At 40.5% G+C, this 20,551-nt stretch overlaps 1 protein-coding gene across 3 annotated transcripts in view; it reads right to left on the reverse strand.

Annotated features, from left to right (window-relative positions):
* Window positions 1-20,062, reverse strand: part of cers4a (ceramide synthase 4a) — a 34,009-nt gene extending 13,947 nt beyond the window's left edge. The window contains exons 1-2 of one of the 3 annotated variants that reach the window (XM_061738317.1): window positions 20,028-20,062; window positions 1,744-1,920 (exon numbers count right to left, since the gene is read on the reverse strand). In XM_061738317.1, coding sequence (XP_061594301.1) covers window positions 1,744-1,919 — 176 coding nt within the window. In that variant the 5' untranslated portion in view covers window position 1,920; window positions 20,028-20,062. Of the gene's footprint in view, window positions 1-1,743; window positions 1,921-2,925; window positions 3,085-3,210; window positions 3,249-20,027 lie in introns of those variants that run through there. The other 2 variants (XM_061738315.1, XM_061738316.1) reach the window with 2 other exon arrangements.
* Window positions 20,063-20,551: the final 489 nt, after the last annotated feature.

A 20,551-nucleotide genomic window follows, 5' to 3' on the forward strand; every position in this document is an offset into this window, starting at 1 on the left:
TTGTGCGTGCACATGTGTAGAAACGTCAGCCATTACGGCCTGCGCTCACAGAACTTTATTCAGATGCAGGTCCCGAGAGCCAGAACTGAACTGGGTAAAAATGCCCCCTCAACTTGGGCAACGTGCGCAGAAGGACTTGAAATTGGTTGAGCTTGTATCCTTGGGTAAATTTAAATCAATTTTAAAAGACAGAGAAATTAGCTCTCTCGGTTCTTGCGACTGCCCCGTTGTGTAAATTTTACCATTGTTTTACTATTGTTTCCCCAGAATGTGTGACTGACTGTCTGTGTTTGTATGTATTGTTTTATTCTTTTTATGCTGCCATTTTGGCCAGGTCACTCTTGAAAAAGAGGTTTTAATCTCAATTAGTTTTTTACCTGGTTAAATAAAGGATGTATATATATAAACACCTGATAGAGGTTCAAATAATGATTCATGTAATCTTTTAGCATCAGCAGAGATGATGTTGAAACTGATAGAAGAAAATGTATCTGTTCAACCATCATGTCTCTCCACCTGGTCGCCATCAACACCTTACCTGTCACCTGCAGAACTCGCCATGTGACTGTCATACCTCGATATTACTGATCCATTTACTACCGCTGATCGGAGTTTAGGTCGGCCGCCTAAGCAGAAGCTCAGACTTCCCAGTCTGGAGACACACCCTCTAGCCCTTCCAGGGGAATACTGAAGCACCCGCGACACAACTGAGAGATATAACATCTTCAATGTGTCCTGGACCTGGCTTCTCACAGTAGGACATGCACAAAAAACCTTCCTGGCTCCTTTTGAAGTGGAGGAGCAGCAACTCTACTCTGCTAGCTCCCGAATGACAGAACTTTTCAACTATTTCAACCCAAAAATGGGTTCGTTTACAGAAAGCATCCGTGGGCATGTGCTAAACCAGTGACAATAACATACCCCCTACATGAGTAATACAAAGTAGAACTAGTTCAGTGATCTTAACATAGATTAGTCTGAGCTCTCTGAGTAAAACTGCAGAACACTGAAAATGGATCTTTGATCATCAGCAGCACAAGAAAAATCTAATTCTCATCATCAATGAACTAAACTGAGATCTTAAGCAAAATGATAAGTATTGAAGAGTAGCTAAACCCATCACCTGTTACTAAAATATGCATAACACAAATACAGTTATCAGTTATGCCCCGTCTTTTAACACTTATAAGATAAGATTTAATTCTCTATTGTCGTCATTGGAGAAGTACTCAGACATTTTCCAACAAATTCTCCAGACACATTATCAGTCTGGCATAACAACCACTCGTGGGAATTTACATTAAATCACAGAAGTCTTTTCGCCCTGACAGCTCGCTGGAAATGGTACACAGGCTTTACTGAGTGAAGTGAACCAGCGCAGCATCAGAAAGTTTACTTGCTCTGAGCCCACTTTGATACAAAGGCTCTACTGCCATCAATGCATTCAGTTATTTCCCTCAATCACACACACATGCACATAATATTTTGTAAGCCTGGATCTTGAAGCAGAAGACAGGAGTTTCACACAGTCAGCTGCTAAAGCATTCTTCTCATGATGCATGACTCTGACTGCATGTCTGATCCACACCCTCCATCTATGGGAGCCCTGAGTGATGCAGGTAGCTTAACAGGCAGCCAGCATGACCATGGCAAGTCAAGCACAAATTTAGAAAAACTGATAAGTTAACAGTGAGCTAAGCAAATATTGTTGACATAATGATTTTCCATCAATTTCAAGCTCACCTCTCGAAGACATATCTGGATGCTATGAAGCCAAAGGCCAGTGGCAGGGTGTAGATGAGATCCCTGGGCCGAGGAAAGTGACCTCCATGCTCCTTTGTGTCCATGTCCTGCCAGTGGAAACCAGGAGGAAGCCAGTACTCCTCCTGCCACAACCACTGATTTAACAGGGCCTCCATCCTGAAGAGACGGAGCAGAAGTGAGCAGGAGAACAGTCCTGGGCTCTCAAGCAGACACACCTTCCTAAATCATTCATGCCCTTTTCACACTTATGCAAAACACCTGAGACCCTCAACACTGTATATACCACTACCGCTGCTATAGGGATGGTTTACATGACCAACTTATCTACCACATTTAATTTTCATCAATTAATTCATTTTTCATGAATACAACTAATGAAAGTAAGTTTAGAAAGTTATTACATTTCAAAGGGAGAAAGGTGGCACCTGTTCAATCCTCTCCCTTGGTTTAATAATTCAACGTACAAATTGATACAGATTACTTTTGTAATACTGTATTTGACCCGGTCTTTGTACGTTTTGACCGTATAGAAACGTAATTTTTGCCATTTTAAGAAAGAGATGTGTACCTGCTGTACTCTACTGCCCTTACTTTTTAACAACTTGTGGTTTTTATTATTTTACCTCTTTTCTTATCATTTTATTTCATTTTATTTGTTATTTACTGTTTAATTGTGACTTGCCGCTTTTAATGTTGATGTAAAGCACTTTGAATTGTGTTGAATTGTGCTATACAAATAAACTTGCCTTGCCTTCAAAAAAAAACTGAGTTGACCAGGCAAAGGAAAGCACAGGAACAACAATATTATCACAATACTAGAAATCTCAAAAACAAATATTAGAGCAAACGCGGTGTCCTGATTCAGGTACGAGCCACCACGTGTTTCCTAAAAAAAATCAAACCCATCTGAATATGACATTCTTGTGCGCATGTGGAATCGCAGGCTTTTAAAAACACATATCCCTATTGAAAATTAATAGTCTATTAAAGAAAACAAAAACAAATAAATAAATAAGCAAAGAAGCTGCCAGCATTAAAATCCTCTCCCTAGGCCAGTTTTTGGACTCTGGTTTGAGAATGAGTCCTGCCGACTATAGAGCCACACTGACAGGTATATTGATTATTAGGCAATACACAAGGCAAAGCGTCGACGCAACCAACCGAGACGAGCTGCAGACGGAACTGGAACCAAGGAATACAGGGCTGTTTCTCCGGGGACACAACTTCGTCAGCTTGATAATAAAAAATTGCAACAAAAAAAAAAAACAACATCCACGCAGCACACTGACAGCTGATCCGAGGAAACCTGTCTGAAGCACCTCTCACATGATATCCCACTAACGGAGTCGAGCTGAGCATCGAGCTCTAACATGACATCTCACTTCAGAGTCGAAACAAGCAAAAGGCATCAAATGCTGCATATTACAGCACGGATGTGCCGCTTACCTGCCCGCTCTGCTGTGATGGGGATGCTAAACGACCAGCGCCCAAAGGGTGAGGAGCTGGAGGAGGAGGAGGAGGAGCTGGAGGAGGAGGAGGAGGAGGAGGAGCTGGAGGAGGAGGAGGAGGAGGAGGAGGAGGAGGAGGAGGAGGAGGAGGAGGAGGAGCTGGAGGAGGGGGAGGGGGGAGGAGCTGGAGGAGGAGGAGGAGGAGCTGGAGGAGGGGGAGGGGGGAGGAGCTAATAATAATAATAATAATAATTAAAGCCGCAAGCAGCGATGAACAGGCCCTCGCACCCTTGTGCACGTTCAGGTGTGCTGCAGTGGAAGCTTGTATGACTTGCATGTAGATTCTTCAGGCCTGGACATTTAGCGGATGACACTACCCACGACTCTCTATATCAAACCATTCAAAGGTTATGGCCGAAAGTAGGAACTATCAAATATTGACCAATCAGAAGAAGTGGCGGGGCTAATCTGCACCAATTATGTCCAAGGAGTCAAAACCGAGTCCGATGACACCACCCACAAGTCTTTATGTCAAACCATTCAAAAGTTATGGCAGAAAGTAGGGACTATCAAATATGGACCAATCAGATGAAGGGGGGGGGCACGCTTTTTGGCGTCTATTGTCGCCACGGTAACGCTTTTGACTGAGAAAAGTAAGGCGCAACGTCGCAGGGTCGAGACGCACATTTTGATGTATAACACACCTGGGTGCACGTTACGGTTCGGGCGAAGAAGCGGCCGAAGTAATGGCATAAATTGCGCCAAAATTACACGATTAATTAAAAATGGCCGATTTCCTGTTCGGTTTTGGCCATGGCGCCAAGACATTTTTCTTTAAAGGTATAGTCTGTGATTGTATTCAAAAACATTTATTGTTATACTGGGTGAAATGGTCCTTCCATCCTGAGAGTAGCCAGTGAATAATGTGTTCAGAAAAAGGAAAGAAAAAAATCCGACCTCTCTGACAGCTTTAATCCTGTAAAAACTCTGACCAATCTGTTTTTTGCACACCAAGTGGCACGGATTGGTCAGAGGACCAGAGGATTGGCAGGGGGGGAAGAACCAATCAGATGCCTTTATTTTAAGTCCCGCCCACGCCCTCCTTTGTCCCATGCGCGCACTCGTCACGTCGAAAATCTTGCCGGAAAACTTCACACACTCGAGTCTCGTTTGCTGAAGAATGGCGCAGAAAACGACCATCTCCCCAGTATGGGGGTCCATGGGGATGGAGGCGTCTCCATCCCGGCAAGGGCGGAGAGCGCTGGTGCGGGTGGCGGTGCGCTGCGGTGCCGTGCAGGCTCTGGAGCCACGGCTACGCCGTAGGGTACAGCGTAGCCTACAGCGTAGGGTACGCGGCGACGCGCACCATTCTGCGTTGGTGTGACGCGGAACCATAAATCAGCCATCAGTGTGTGCTCTGTGTGCTGTTCTGAACTTCTCTGTTGTGCTCATTTTGCTGGGACGTCGGGTCCCTCCGCCGAGACACAACTTTTGCGGTATGCGTTCATTGTTGTGTCTAAAAATGATGCGCAGTGCCCACCCAATCAGAAACGGTACAGATATTCTGTGATATTTTTTTATATTTATAAAAAAATTAAATTATAAAAAAAATAAAGGATCCCCATAACTTTGATTGGGTGGGCAGGACGCACGTTTGGGTGGGCACAGCCCACCCCTGCCCCCCCTAAAACCGGCCTCGCTTACAGGTGAATGAGACATGGGGTAGTTTTGTTGAAAATGTGCTGTCCAAAATGTCCTGGAAAACTCGACTCCTGCAAATGCGCGTTCCCCAAAGTTTGTGGGGGCGTGGCTTTGGACGGAGCGCTGACGGGAGGGGGAGGAGGGGGTGGGGCTTAGAGGAGGTGCCACTTTCAAATCTTGCTAGCTCTCCAACATTACAGACTATACCTTTAAGTTGCAACATGATACAGGTGTGTTCCGATTTTTGTGCATGTACGTCAAACCGTATTGTGGGGCTTGAGGCACAAAGTTTTCTAGGGGGCGCTGTTGAGCCATTAGGCCACGCCCATTAATGCAAACCATTAAATATCAAATTTTTCGCCAGGCCTGGCTTGTGTGCAAAATTAGGTGACTTCATGTTTAGGGGGGCAAAAGGCCCTCATTTCGTCGGAAAAAAAAAAAAAAAAAAAAATGTAATAAAAAAACGAGAAAAACAGAAAAAAAATCCTACAGATACAATAGGGCCTTCACACTGTAAGTGCTCGGGTCCTAATAATCTCATTATTTGTCAGTATACATGGAAATACACCTAAATTTGTCCTCTGCTTTTAACCCATCACTAGTTTCACTAGGAGCAGTGGGCTGCCATTATTCTGGCACCCGGGGAGCAATTAGTGTGAATGGCCTTGCTCAGGGGCCCAAAGTGGTTTATCTTGGTTGCCATCCTGGGGACTTGAACCTGGGTCCTCCAGACCCAAGCCCACCTCTAGGCTACCACTTCCTCCCCAGCTGGAGGAGGAGGGGAGGAGCTGGAGGAGGAGGAGCTGGAGGAGGAGGAGGAGGAGGAGCTGGAGGAGCTGGAGGAGCTGGAGGAGGAGGAGGAGGAGGAGGGGGAGGAGCTGGAGGAGGAGGAGGAGGAGGAGGGGGAGGAGCTGGAGGAGGAGGGGGAGGAGTCTGTTTGACGCCTTGCTCAGCTCCTGCTCAGTGAGGAAGAAGCGCTAGTTGTCATCTTCCTCATCATCTTACTTGGCTTTATACTGTCACTAAACCTTACGTGAAAGACCAAACATGACAAGGACAATCCCTGAAGACCTGGAGAATGTTTCAAAAAATACATGTAAAAAAATTCAAGTATAATAATTTTATTTGAATCTTTATTTATACATCAACCAAGGCATTTCCTTGTGAAAACCAGCAAATTGAACGGCCCCGGACCACATACATGCACATATAATAAACACTAATTTGATTTCAAGTTTACAATAAACTGCCCCCAACCAGAGAACTGATTAAAATAACATAAGGCTGAGGACGGAGTACAGCGAGGAAACACCATCACATGGAACCCTCTGCAACAGAAGGGGGATGCCACCCCAGCCATCTCCCCCATCCACAGCTCCCCACCCCGGAGGAGCAGTCCAGCATCGCCTTCCAAAGGGCAGCAATCTGGGGGTTTGGTAATGTCTCTCATTCATAGGCTTGTGTCTCATTATTGATTTGATCAAAATGTCACTCTTAATCCAACACCTGTTTTGAGATTAATTGTGTTTGACTCGCTTTCAGAGATGAACAATGATGTGAAAATTGCTGAAAAGTCATGTAGGTCATTAAAGCTTTCATCAGAATACTGAAGATGTACCAAACAGTTTCCCGAGAGGTCTGAAGGAAACGGCTGAAATATAGCTTTAAAAAAAAATATAAATCAAAAATCTTTTGTGTTTTGTGATACAGCTTTAACAACTTCTCATCCTAAACTTATGATCATGTTCATACTTTTTTATCATAAAAAACTTAGACTGCATTTGGTAAAATAACTTTTACATATAGATTTGCTGAGTGTTATTCTTACTGACAACCAAATTGCTTTTATCAATACAAATTGTATTCATAGATTGTTGCATCCTAAACTGTTTATTCTCAGATGTATGGGCTAATAGCTGAAGGGTAACACATGGGCTTGAGAAACCCTGGATCCAACCACCACCTCTCCAATTTGAGGATGACCTGCTGAACAACCTGATCTAAAACCGCCTCTGCACCTTAAAGAGTAAGAAAACACAGGCAAGCATGTGGAGATAAAAAACAGTCTGAGGAACACACTGTTACTCATAGCATTTATCGATGAGAGGTCGCACTGGGAATGCTGATAACATTTACAAGTATGCTCACATGACGCTGCCTTCCATACTAATCATACTAAAGTATTACTCAGAGTGACAGAGAAATATAAACTCTCCTTTGTAGCTATTTGCAAATACACTAAAGCTATGGATTTTGGTGTCAAATTATAAAACCGACAGCCATGTGAAGTTATGTTGCATGTTAATTGGTAATTTTCTCACACAGATATATAATGACCATGTTAAAAAGGTATAGCCAAGCTGTTTACCTGGAGGTGCATTGGCTATGCAGGTGTGCATGCAATAATCTAAGGAATGATTGGTAGATACCTCATAATCTTTAATCCCTTTATAGGTCAAGAGAAAAATTGAGAGGGGTTAGTCCACACATATGCATTTAAAGACCTGATCACCTCTGCTCAGACACTGAAAAAACAATTCTGTCTGTTCTGAGTGTGTTACTCTAGAATACAGACAGTAAAGCCTTGAGGAAATTGTGTGAAGGATATTCAGTGTAACCATATATTTGTGCTACCAGTAATCCAACAGGAACAGAGTTTTTCCTTTTCTGGATTCCAGACGATAACAGGGCTCCACCTGTTTTCAAAGAGTCATACTGTGTCATTTCAATGAAGCCTAAACATTTCCTTGTCTGGTTGCACATATTCAAACTAATACAGGGTTTCCCTTTAAGTGTGCATGGCTTCCTCCTATGCAAATGGTATTACAAGCCAGTTTCGTACCATTTCCTGAAATATACTGTATGTGTGACTGATCAGTTATGAACCATTTATGTTTAGACTTTGTAAAAGTTACACCACAGAAGTTATGATAAGATCCTTGTTAGAGAAACGTGGCTGTGTTATTTGTGATATCATCTCTAAAGTGAGGAAAGACATTTTCCCTTCACCTGGGTGTGCTTTGTAATTGCATATGTGGGACAGCCAGCTGTTGTTTTTTTTCACACGCCGCAACTAATGCTTTTCATCTCCTCATACCTCCAGGAGAACCTGTTTCCTGATGGCTCACACAAGGATACCCACAAGCCTGCAGCAACATGCTGTCATAGCATGAATGTGCATTGGCACCCACCTAGGGCATGTGTGCTGTCCCTTTTTTTACTACTCTCTCATACTCTTGGGGTATACTTATGCAATTAATAGACTTCCTTATGAGTCATCATTGTGTTATTTGCCCCATGGTACAGCACTGATTTGATCAGTTTGGTACAAATTAAATACCCCACACACTCCAAATCTAAAAAAAAACCCAACATCTGTAACAATTTAACTGAGACAAAATAAAACAAAATGAACTGATTCCTGGCTCTAAAATGAGATAATGTTTGTATCTTTTTTTGGTTTAAATTACAAGGTGGTTACCATCTGTGCACATTCCCCTAACAGGCCTGTGTGTTCTGTTGGCAACTTTTCAACCAAACAAGTGTAGGCTTTTAGCTGGCTCTCCTGTTGGGGAGATTACGTTTTCCGAGATTGGCTGTTGCAGCCATCCTTTATCTTGCTGATGTTTTGCTGATAAGGCTTGTAATACCCAGCCAATGGATGAATGAATGAATGAATGAATGAATGAATCCATCCATCCATCAATCGATCAATCTTATTGATTCATTATCACACCAGGGCCCTTGCATATACATGAGCCTCAAAAAATGTCTAGTTCCTTTTCCTTTGCGCTTACCTTTTTTCTTTTTGTTTCTGTTTTGTTTCTGTCTTAATAATATATCCATCCATCCATTATCTATACCCACTTTATCCTCTGAACCTTCTTGCTGTGTGGCAACAGTGCTAACCACTAAGCCACCGTGCTGCCTATTAGTAATATAATAATAAATAATATTTAAATTTAAGTTACTTTTCACCCTGCTTTTAGGAGTTATGTACACCAAAGTCATACCATACAATGCTCTGATCAATTAATAAATACAAAAATAAAATGATTAAAAAAATAACCCTTAACCTCTGAGATCCTGCTGGCTTTAAAGGAGCATGAGGCTCCTTTTAAGAAATGAGACTCTCTAGCGCCACCCTTCACCACGACGGCCGTTGGGGGTACTGCAGCCAACAGTGAAGCCGGCACGGGAGAACGGGGAGAACGCACATGCAGCGTCATGTGACGTCACATCCGCAGCCCAGCGCGGGAAATTCGGGACCGAATTGCAGCACATTTTGCAGCACACAGCCTGTTCAAGGCAAAGGAGAGATACACTAGAGGGCTCATTCTTTTGGGTTTGGAACGCTTCATTATTACTAGAAAACTTAAAATGTATACGGATTTTTTTCATAAATCTTGCCACAATCCGGCCTCATGCTCCTTTAATATGCGTTTGAGATGTTAAACTACGTAACAGCAGAATTACAAAAATGAGTGAAAAAAAGGATTTTTGTTTGGAAGGGTAGCCAACAGAGAGCTTCTTCTGTCTAAAACGGACATGAACGTACAAGTGTGGTTTGCAGAACTGCACAACACAAACCACAAGAATTTTGAAAACAAAAATCTTAAAGACAAGTGAAACCATACCTAATTTTCTTTCTTTTCTTTTTAACTTTAATGCTGAGTGCAGTGTTAAGTGAAAACCAAACAGCATATCAGCAGAAGCACCTCATAACCAGTGTCAAGCATGATAGTGGAGGTGTGATGATCAGGGTTTGTTTTCCAGCCACAGAACCCGGGCACTTTGTCTCCATTAAGTGGATCATGAACTCCTCTGCATACCAAAAAATCTTAGAGGCAAATACTAGTCTTTAGCTGTCCAACAGGTAAAGATGGGATGAAACTGACACACATCCCAAAGTTTACCAGAAAATCTAGATTAAAACAGCTAGAACAATATATATATATATTTTTTAATCCAGGTTTTGAAGTTCCAGACCTTAACCCAACCCAAACAACTGAACCCTCAACCCAAACAAACAACGACAAAAAAATAATCCCAAAACATAATAAAAAACCCACAAAAAACAAACAAAACAAAAGTCACAAAATGTGTCTTTTCTTGCTCCCTTTATTACAATAAAACTAAATTTACTGTATAAACTCTATCTAGCATGTTCAAACAGGATGTGCCATAATACATGTCAACTCCCACCTCATGAGGTCTGGGTCAGTTGTGGTCCACATAGTGCTTGCAGTAATCCAAGTCAAGCATGGCTCATTAACGTCATGAAGTCCAGACAGCAAATACTGACCCAAAGTCAGGTCTCTTTGATGATTGTGGGATCATTATAGTTTATGTAACACTTGCTGTAACCAAAATATGGCCTAGGTCAGGAGAATTGGCCTACTGCTTATGGTCATTTTCATCCACACCACACAGATGCTGTAATCAGATTCAGTTCCCACCTCAAAATGCGTGGCCTGTGTCTGGCCCATGTCATAATCCACATGAAGATTAATTGTGCCACTTTGGTTACCTTCGGCCAAAACAATACTGCTGGAACCCAGGTCCAGCCCGAAACCATATACAGACTCTGCACCTTTGCTACACATATAAGGAGCCATAGCAGTTACTTTGTGAAGATAGATCTTTCTTAGGATTAGGGTTGCCACCCGTCCCGTAAAATATGGAATTGTCCTTTATTTGAGAAAAAAATGTTGCGTCCCGTATTGAACTAATACGGGACACGATTTGTACCGTATTTTCATTAACTTTTACACCATATTCTAGTTGAATTATTGAAATAAATTAACTTTTACACCATATTCTAGTTGAATTATTGAAACAAATTAACTTTTACACCATATTCTAGTTGAATTATTGAAATAACTTAACTTTTACACCATATTCTAGTTGAATTATTAAAATAAATGAACTTTTACACCATATTCTAGTTGAATTATTGAAATAAATTAACTTTTACACCATATTCTAGTTGAATTATTGAAATAAATTAACTTTTACACCATATTCTACTTGAATTATTGAAATAAATTAACTTTTACACCATATTCTAGTTGAATTATTGAAATAACTTAACTTTTACACCATATTCTAGTTGAATTATTAAAATAAATTAACTTTTACACCATATTCTAGTTGAATTATTGAAATAAGTTAACTTTTACACCATATTCTAGTTGAATTATTGAAATAAATTAACTTTTACACCATATTCTAGTTGAATTATTGAAATAAATTAACTTTTACACCATATTCTAGTTGAATTATTGAAATAAATTAACTTTTACACCATATTCTTCACCTGTAGGCTATATTATACATCTGGGCTGATGTGGACATACATAGCATAGGAGGATATTTCAGTTGCTAGTATGGTTGTCTGTCTGTACAGTCATGCAAGTTCAATGCTATTAAAGCACTTTAAACTTTAAATCAAAGCATTTAGTTTTTTCATATAAAATAAACACATTTTTATTCAGTTTAGAAGTTTTGGGGCTTTTTTTTTGGCTCCTGCGCTGCTGAAATCAGGGCGTCCTTTATTTCTATTTCTGAAAGGTGGCAACCCTACTTAGGATCTTACATGAGATATATCAGGATCAGAACAGCAGTGAAACCAACAGTGAAAGCAAAGGTTGTGGCTACAAAATGAAAAGTCAGCCCATCCAGGTGTTTTAAACAGGTCGAGAGACAAGACTTATATCGCTCTCCATCTAGCCAAACTTCCAACATAGCACAACAAGCTAACACCAAAAAGATCTATTGTCCAGCTCTCAGCTGTGCAACCTTCTTTCTGGGCCAACAATAACACAGCCGGGGAGGTAAGGAATGCGCACAGGAAACTAGCCCTTAACAGCAGCAGTGGTGGTAGCGCTGAGCCTGGTTGAGCTGGGATAAGCTGCCGAGGACCTGGCCACCGTACAGACACACTTCATCCCCGGCAGTGGAGGTGGGATCTGGGGGGATGTAGTGGGCGCTCCTTCAAGAAACAGACTTATTAATTCCCATAAGACTTTAACCTAACAGTGTGCACACATATACCTGCTGTCATATTCAATTAGGTATTTGCTAATCTACACAAAATAATTCACAAACATTTACTGCATGTCTGATCTCTTATTCTCTTTTCTTTTTCTTTTTGACCAATCAGTGCAATCTCTTTTAATGTCTATTTGTCCTATGTTTTTGTGATCATTCTGAACATTGACTCTCCCTCTCATCCCATTTCTCTTTTTTTTGTCAGGTGTTTTGCTGGAACCCTGTTGCTGCTGACACGACTGGGCCTCTGCGCTCAACACTTTGTGGTAGTAACACTGGTTTCCTGCTCCCCCTGTTTCTTAATCCTTTTCCATCTCTTTATCCAACATTTTTCTTTTCTCTTCTTCGGTACGTTATTGTTGGCGTTGGTTGTCCCTCGAACTCTCAGACAGGAAGCTAGTTAACTTTGCAGCGCTTTGAAGCTCTAAAGAAAACACTGCACCAACGAAGTTAAAGAACCAGGACACATGCACACAGTTAAAATTGTGCATCTGGGGTTTTCCTTCACGTAGTGTTGGACCTCCTCCCAGCATGAACTGATCTACATTATTCCAACAGAGGGCAGTGTATCCTCAGAAGACAGTTATACTATAGACAGCATCACCATGTGGGTGAAGTATGTACATTTTTCTTGCACATGTCTTTTCACTTCTAGTAATGGAAAACCATATTCTTATAGAATACTCTGGTTGATGTGAAAAAGAAAAATACTTTGAAACAGGTAACAGCTGCAAAAGCATTTACTTTTAACACACATTATACACAAACACATGCATAAAAATACTGTCTCATCTATCGACATGGGTATGACAGTATTTTGGCTGCTCTATGTTAGCCAACTGAAACTATCTGCACATATTATTATATATTAATAAATGTTGTATCAAAATGCAATAGTGCATTCCAAGAAGTTGTCTACAGCTGTAGAAATAGAAGGCCTCATAATTATTTTCAGATGCATCTTGCATGCAGAGAATAATGGGAACATTATTGATGTGAATGGATTTCATGTGGATGCAAGACACATACAGACACAAGCTGAAGTACTGGTGTTTCTCTAGACGTGCGTTTTTGTATGTGGTGAAAGTGCCATTTTCGTCCTTTAAACTTGTGAGGTAGGTTGAATGTCAAGTATGAAGTCAGCCGCAAAGCCTTTATCACTCATTTGCCTACAGCTTTAATTAACTGGCACACTTAGATGGCGTCTATGCCATCGCCTGTGTCAGACTTGTGGTCAGTCTTTCATGGCTTCAAAAGAGAGAAACGGAAGAGAAAAAGAAACCTGTGCTGAGTTTATGTCGAGCTGGATAATGGTGCAATTTGAGAGATTTTTAAGTCTCATAATGAGAAAAGTAAGGGATGCATGGAAAAAAACACAACATGGAGTTTGAATGTAATTTAAAAAAATATCTAGGTCACGATTATAATTTATTTTGCATTTTCATGCTGAATTTCTGGTGCTAAAGTAAATCGAAAGAAGGTTGCTCACATACACAATGACAAACAATACAAGAAGAAAAGGAATTTCAACTCGGAAAACTTTAATCGGACCAAAAGGGCAGCATACTCACAATATAATTCAAACCATTTTCAAAAGGATGATTAAAACCAAGTTGAGGAGCATTACTGAAAACCTGACTTTACTGAAACTGATAGAAACTGAAATGGAGAGTGTGTTATTTTACTATAATTTTAAAACAAAAAAAACAGACATAAACACTGAGGGGTACAGTCTTAGCACAGGTCAAGTACCCGACAAGGTGAACGACTTGGAGGGGCACCAACACTTTCACATTGTTTCATTTTTTTGTGAAGTAAAAAATGACCTCACCCTAGTCCAACTTTTATTCAGACAGATATTATTTGCTCTCCTTTTTGGTATTTGGATACTGTAAGTCCTACCCAGGGACGTAAAACAGGGCTTCCCGCCTTCTTAAGCTCTAAAAGCAGGTGAAGGGAATCCAGGTGAAGCAGAGCAATAAAACGACTGCTGTTTGCTTCTTCTTTCACGCTAACAGTACGCCGCACCAATTATCATGCATACCTGGTGTGTGCCACTTCGTTCAGGTTAAAGGTCACATGTCCATATATCTGTTTTTCATTCTTTAGAAATAAAAGTTGTCTCATTTCTTCAGGAGCTCTCTACTGTCTCTTAAAACATCTGGAAATGAATTTTGGTCTGAGAGAGGCTTACTTGTTTATGAGCAGATTATGACTTTAGATCAATGCCAGCATTTATTTTTTTTACATTTAGCATTTTGTAAATAACTTACACTAAGAAGCTAAAACCAGTTTTTAGATATCTTACTTATGAAAAACCCTCCTTTCTTCAAACAACCTGACACTATATGAAGTCATAAACCCTTTTTGATTGATGACTATCGCTCCTAAAACTTTGACCAGTGCATGTACATTATGTGTTTATGGTTTCAGTTTTCGAGAAAAGAAAGACACACTTGAAAACTGCTGCAACATGTAGCTCTTGACAAATCATAAACGGACAGTGTGACTCACACTGTTTTGCCAAAAAGCATATCAACCAAGAAGTAGTTTGCACTACCACAAATTGTAAATAACTGCATCATCTCATCATCTGTGTCTCAGCAGTGTTGTCGATCGGCAGTCACATGACCAATGATGACCATGCCATACCACTGTTTCCTCCACGTTTGAAACATTTGAGCTGTTCCTTTCCTTCTCCAAACTTTTCTCTCGCCATCATACTGATGCAAGTTCATCTTGCTTTCATTTGTCCAACGATTCTGAATCCAGAACATTTTTTTCAGAATTTATAGTCCAGTCTGGCTCTCCTGTTCTTGAACGTTCCCACTGGTTTGCAGCTTGTTAACTGTCTTTATTTACATTCATGGAGACGTCTCTTTATTGTAGATTTTGGCAATGATACACCGACCTTCTCCAGATTACTCTTGACTAAAGAGGCTTTTGCCATTTTCCGTACAGATTGATTTACAGTATGTTTTGTCCCACTCTAATGATAGTCCCTTTTACATGCTATCTACTCGGACTTCACCATTCATTTGGATATCCGGAAGAATAGAAGACTTTGTGATTTAAAAAACTTTTTTTTTTTAAATTGACAACACCAGTGTGCATCTGTAAGGCTTGATGTGTCGATGTGCTTTTAACAGTTGCTTGAGAAAAAGTAAAAAGCTTTAAAAAATCTAAAAACAAGTGTCAGATTTGGCTCCACATTCAGAATCATAATAATTTTCCTCATTAAATTTGTGCCGCCTCTTTATATTTAATCTCAAAATCCCACATAAGCTCTGCTTAGTTTTTGACGTGTCCCTGTTTTAAAATAAAATATATGGTATCTTTCTTTTTTTATAATTGTCCTAACTTATCCCAGCATTATTTGTACCTTTTCCACTTGTTTTTCTGTAACATGTCAGTCAACACGGCTCCAAACATCACAATGATCAGTGTCTGAGCAAACATTTCAAAGCTAGTCGTAGATAGCACTGTTTGATAAGCTCAGCTTCAGATTTGCGTGTCTTCCTTCATCCTTGCTATCCTCAGCCTCATCCTTGTGCTTCACAGGTTAGGGCGCGCACATCTGCCTCTCCCCACTCCAGCTTCTCATTGTCTTTCACTGACATCATCGAATTACTCACAGCCGCACATCTTTCATCGTTGTTTTGGTAATGATAATCATTATCTTGCCACCAAGTCTCTACAGATGCTTCATATTTGGCGTACTTCCTTTCCAACTTTCAAAAACAGGGTGAAAGGCTGAAATGTCCAGACGGGGTGGATCTGGAACAAAGGAGGTGAAAGCTGGTGGTGCTGGGAGGTAGAAACTGCCGTAACTTCCAACCGTTAAATGCCCTGAGGAGTGTTGTAGACCCCTCGAGGACTGTGGTCACTTGCAAGACATACCCGTCTCTCATGTTTATCATGTAAATAAACCTCACTATCATCTGATTATCATTATCTGCTGTCACTGTTCTTAAAACAGGGCATACTATCTGTCTTTACAGCATCTTATCACCAGATGATGTTTTGATCATTTTTTCCACCACCTCACTTTAAGAAGTTTCAAGTTGTTAAAAGCAATTACTGTGCCATACGTTATAGCATGACTCTTCTTCTCTCAGCGAGAGGCCATTGCAGCCAACTCTAGCTGAGAGTAGAAGGATCACCCCAAAGCAAGGCTCTTATCACGCATCAGCAGCAACGATCAGGAATGCATTGAAACTCTTACATACCTGAAACACTGCTTTTATAGCCCTGCTGGCAAAAAGGTGTGGCTGCTGCAGCCACTTTATACCCCAAAAGTCAAATGTTTATTTACGTCATAGCATGCCAGAGGAATGGAAATATGTCTTAATGTTCATGTTCTGATTTAACACTCACTTTGAACAAATAGCATCTGTTATTTTGCATGCTGGGAGTTGCAGTTTAAAAAGGAGGTAATGTATTACCTTTAGTAATCTTCAGCAGTCTTTTCTATATTTCTTGAGTGCACAACACTAATGAAGATTCACCATCAAGTGCAGCTTAATAGTAATTTAGATGGGAAACTATCCAGCGGAAAATTCGGATACACCATACTGCATTCCAGTTGGCCAATTTTTTTCATCAATTTCTGTTTATCAATATTTATTCTACGGTATTTTATTTTAACATTTCATTCATTGTATCTTGGTTTGCAACTGCATACATGAAGATGACATATTTCATTTCAATGAGAGCTCAGTGACAGCTGCATACAACCTCACAGTCATCAGGTTACAAAACTGGATGTTTCCCCGAATTTGCCTTAAAATCCCTGCTGAGTTCTCGTGTCAACAAGAGTTGAGAGTTTTTAAACACTGAAGAAAACGTCACACCTCTGAGAGAAAACTCTGGATTTGGGAGGGACTCTTGCTCTTGCCACTTGAGCCTACAACACTTGTTTTGTGAACTCCCCCTTGTTTTTTTCATGTGTTTTTTCCTATATGTATTTGCAAGCGTTGTAGTAAAAATGTTAATAGTTTTGCGCCCCTTTTATGCAAAGAATTAGTCTGGTTCCTTTTGGATTCAACAATTTCTCAAACGGAGGCAGAAAAGCCTGCATCTTTATGATACTGGAAGGCATAAAGAGGCAGAATGACATGCAGAGGAATAGGAAACCCTGTTGATCCAAGATGTAAATAGCAATTCTGCCGCCATCTTGGTTTTCTTGAAGTAGCTCTTGGACAGTCCTGCGAGATATCAGACAAAAGCTGCTCCCTTCCTGTTGCAATTGGTTCGATACATTCTGTAGCGATGGAAATTGCTGCGACCCGGTAAAAGATGATTCCCATTACATAAGAGAGGATTTTTGAATGGCTCACCATGGAAACGTGGTGGAAACATGCTCATAACACACAGCACTGTTTGTCGAGGGGCAGTTTAAACTGCTAAATTACTGCTCTACAAGCCTAATCATAACTATAACTCTTGTAAACGAATGTAAAGAATAAACTACATATTTTGCCCCACATCACGAGCCAGTCCGAAGCAGCAGATATGAGCAAACACGGTTCACCAAGTTCCCAGGTGAAAGATCAAACGCTCAAATCTACGAGCACAGAAGCAGCGCTTTACCGCCAGGTCCAGTCATAGCAGTTTAATTAAAAAAAAAGAAAAGAAAAAACCTGTGACTATTTCACAAGCTGTAGTCATTGGGTTGCTCACATGGCAAGATGTTCAACAAGCAGTAGCTTATTTGTACATCATGTTGCAACAACAGCATTCATTTGAAGTTGCCTGTTTCATTATTTACTCTGTTTTAGCCCTGCGTCTGGTCTTTATTAAATGCTTGACAATTTCTCAGGCTCTAAATGCTGATAAACTACTGTACCTGCCAGGGGATGACTATCTACTGAAAAATACCAGTAATATCGTGGAACATCATAATAAATCTACAGTTCCAGATCATTCTTTTTATTTGCACCAGTTAAGAGCATTTCCTTACATTGTCTTTCTGAGCTCAATTCCTCTTCACAGCTCTTAACGCTTGCTGGGCCTTAAATGTTACTGATTTCAGGAATTAGCGCCATATTTCTTTAGAGTCGGGGTCTGTTTCTGTAAATAACATGACCAGCATGGGCGTAAGGCCATAAACAAGATGGTCAGGCTGACAGTTGGACTCACATTCCTCAGGCCAGCTGGATGACTATGCTGATCTTTCACACAAACCCACTGTGCATCACTTTTTCATGCGACTCCTAACACAAATACATGCATGTAATGGACGCAATGTAAACACAAATGATAATATTCCTGAAGCGACTTTTACCATTTTCAAACATTGCTTTACCCCTAAACTGAATCATCAAACTCTACCAAATTTGACAATGATCTAACTTCTTCTTCATGCACAAAAGATACAACAAAGTTAAACATTCTGTGTGCTCATTATGAGAATATGAAGACCTTTAAGATAAGTAAAGAGGCTAGTATTCCTCTTTTTTACAACTGATATTTTATCAACTGATGAAACTTACTTGGAAGCGGAAAGATGTCTTTACCACGGATATATATCAGCAAGCATTGTTTTCTAATTAGATCACCAATATCTGTACAATGCGTGCAAGTCTGTTTTACTTGGTGACACAGAATAAAGCAAAGTATGCTAATTGAGTCCCAGACTGCACTGGTGCGGCAGAGACTTTCAAAACCTTCCGAGCACAATCAAAGCACCAGCCTCCAAGTGCTCCCAGATGCTGGAGACGACGTCATAGAAAGCCTTTCACACAAATCCCGATCAAGACCGCACAGATCTGCTGTCATATCATTGCTTCTTTTACTTTTAATTAACAATGAAGGAAAGCTTGGGTAATTACGGGACATTTTTACTCTGTATTAAGGATATAAAGTGTTTTTTATTCAGTTTCTGGGAATGAAAAATTTAAAGAAACACAAAAGTGATAAAATGGCAGTTGAGCAACCTCACTGGCTCTTTCAAGACTGAGTCTGACTCAGCCAAACACACAAAGCACCAAATATTGACTCTTTAGTTCCTTAGAGCTGGGCTGGCAGAGCAAACAGCTGGATTGCCAGAACGCTGTCTTTCATCCTGACAGCCCCTCCCCTCCTACCCTCAAGGCTCTGTCCCCTGGTGCACCAGCAGAACTGCTTTCTCCATGTGGGGGGCCCTGAGCACTTCAAAGTGTCCTGTGCCGGAGCTCCAGTGGGGGGGACAAGCAGCTTTGGCCCAGCTACGCAGGATCGCACTTGTCAATGCAAAGGAAACACATGTTGGAGGCCGAGTGAGAGCAACTTCTGGTTTTGTCTATTAAGTGAGTGATTGATGAACACAGAAAATAAACATTTATTTATTTCAAGTATACTTGGAATACATGAAGTAAATATTCATTAAGGTTTTAAAAATGTTGGGACACAAGCACCAAAACAAAAAAGTCTGGTTGAGAAAAATCTTGGCTGGGTATAAAACATCCAAGAGCAGCTTATCTGTGTAAGACACAGAGATTTCTGTGAAGCCAGCAGACTGTATCAAAATATTCATGCAGTTGCAATGGCTACAAAGGCCCAGAAACACTGAGAAAATGGATTATTGGATTATTATTTCTTAAAAAAAATAAAAATAAATAATGTTACATTCAGGGCAGCACTGGCTTGGTGGTTAGCACTGTTGCCTCACAGCAAGAAGGTTCCCGGTTCGACTACCTGGCCAGCGGGGGTCTTTCTGTGTGGAGTTTGCATGTTCTCCCCGTGTTTGCGTGCAAAAACATGCGTAGTATTGTATTTGTATTTATTTATTTAGCACAATTTAAAAAATAGTGCAAGGAGGGAACGAAGCCCAGAGGGCTTGTACAGAGTTCCACTCCCGTCATCTACTGTAAACAGAAAAATAAATGTACAAACATAGGAAAACTCTAATTATAAACATGAAAAGAAAACAAGGATACATAATAGAGAATACATTGAGAAATTAGGACATGAGATATTTTTTCAGCAATTTTTTGAAGGATATAAATGACAATGTGGACCTCAGAGACATCTTCTAAATTGCCCGTAGGTGTGAGTGTGAGTATGTCTGGTTGTTTGTACCGTTATATACGTGGCCCTGCGATGGACTGGCGACCTGTCCAGGGTGTAACCTCGGCCTCTCCCCTGTGATGAGCTGGGATAGGCTCCAGCAGACCCCCGTGACCCTGCAAAAGGATTAAGCGGGTATATAAAATGGATGGATTGATGGATGGATGTTACATTTTCCTGGCCAAAGAAAAGAGAACCATCCTGGTTCTTATTAATGCACAATTCAACATCCAGCATCTGTGACGGCGTGACGGCGTGTAGAGTAGCAGAGGAAACCTGCACACTGACATCTGCTTGTTAAAATCCATTATTACTATGAACCAAGATATGTGATATGATGGCATCAGTTTTCAAATGTTTATGCAGTTTATATATGTATATGTATATACAAATATTTTCCTTGTCTCATTATATTATATGCCCGATATGGGAATTTAATGTAAAAGTTGAAGAAAATATAAAAGAAAGGCTAAAAAATGTTGGAAGCAGTTTGAAAATATTACATAAAGTGTCCTTAAAGCAATTGTTTTTTTGTT

This window comes from Cololabis saira, chromosome 13 (genome assembly GCF_033807715.1).
Source record: "Cololabis saira isolate AMF1-May2022 chromosome 13, fColSai1.1, whole genome shotgun sequence".
Classification (NCBI taxonomy): domain Eukaryota; kingdom Metazoa; phylum Chordata; class Actinopteri; order Beloniformes; family Belonidae; genus Cololabis; species Cololabis saira.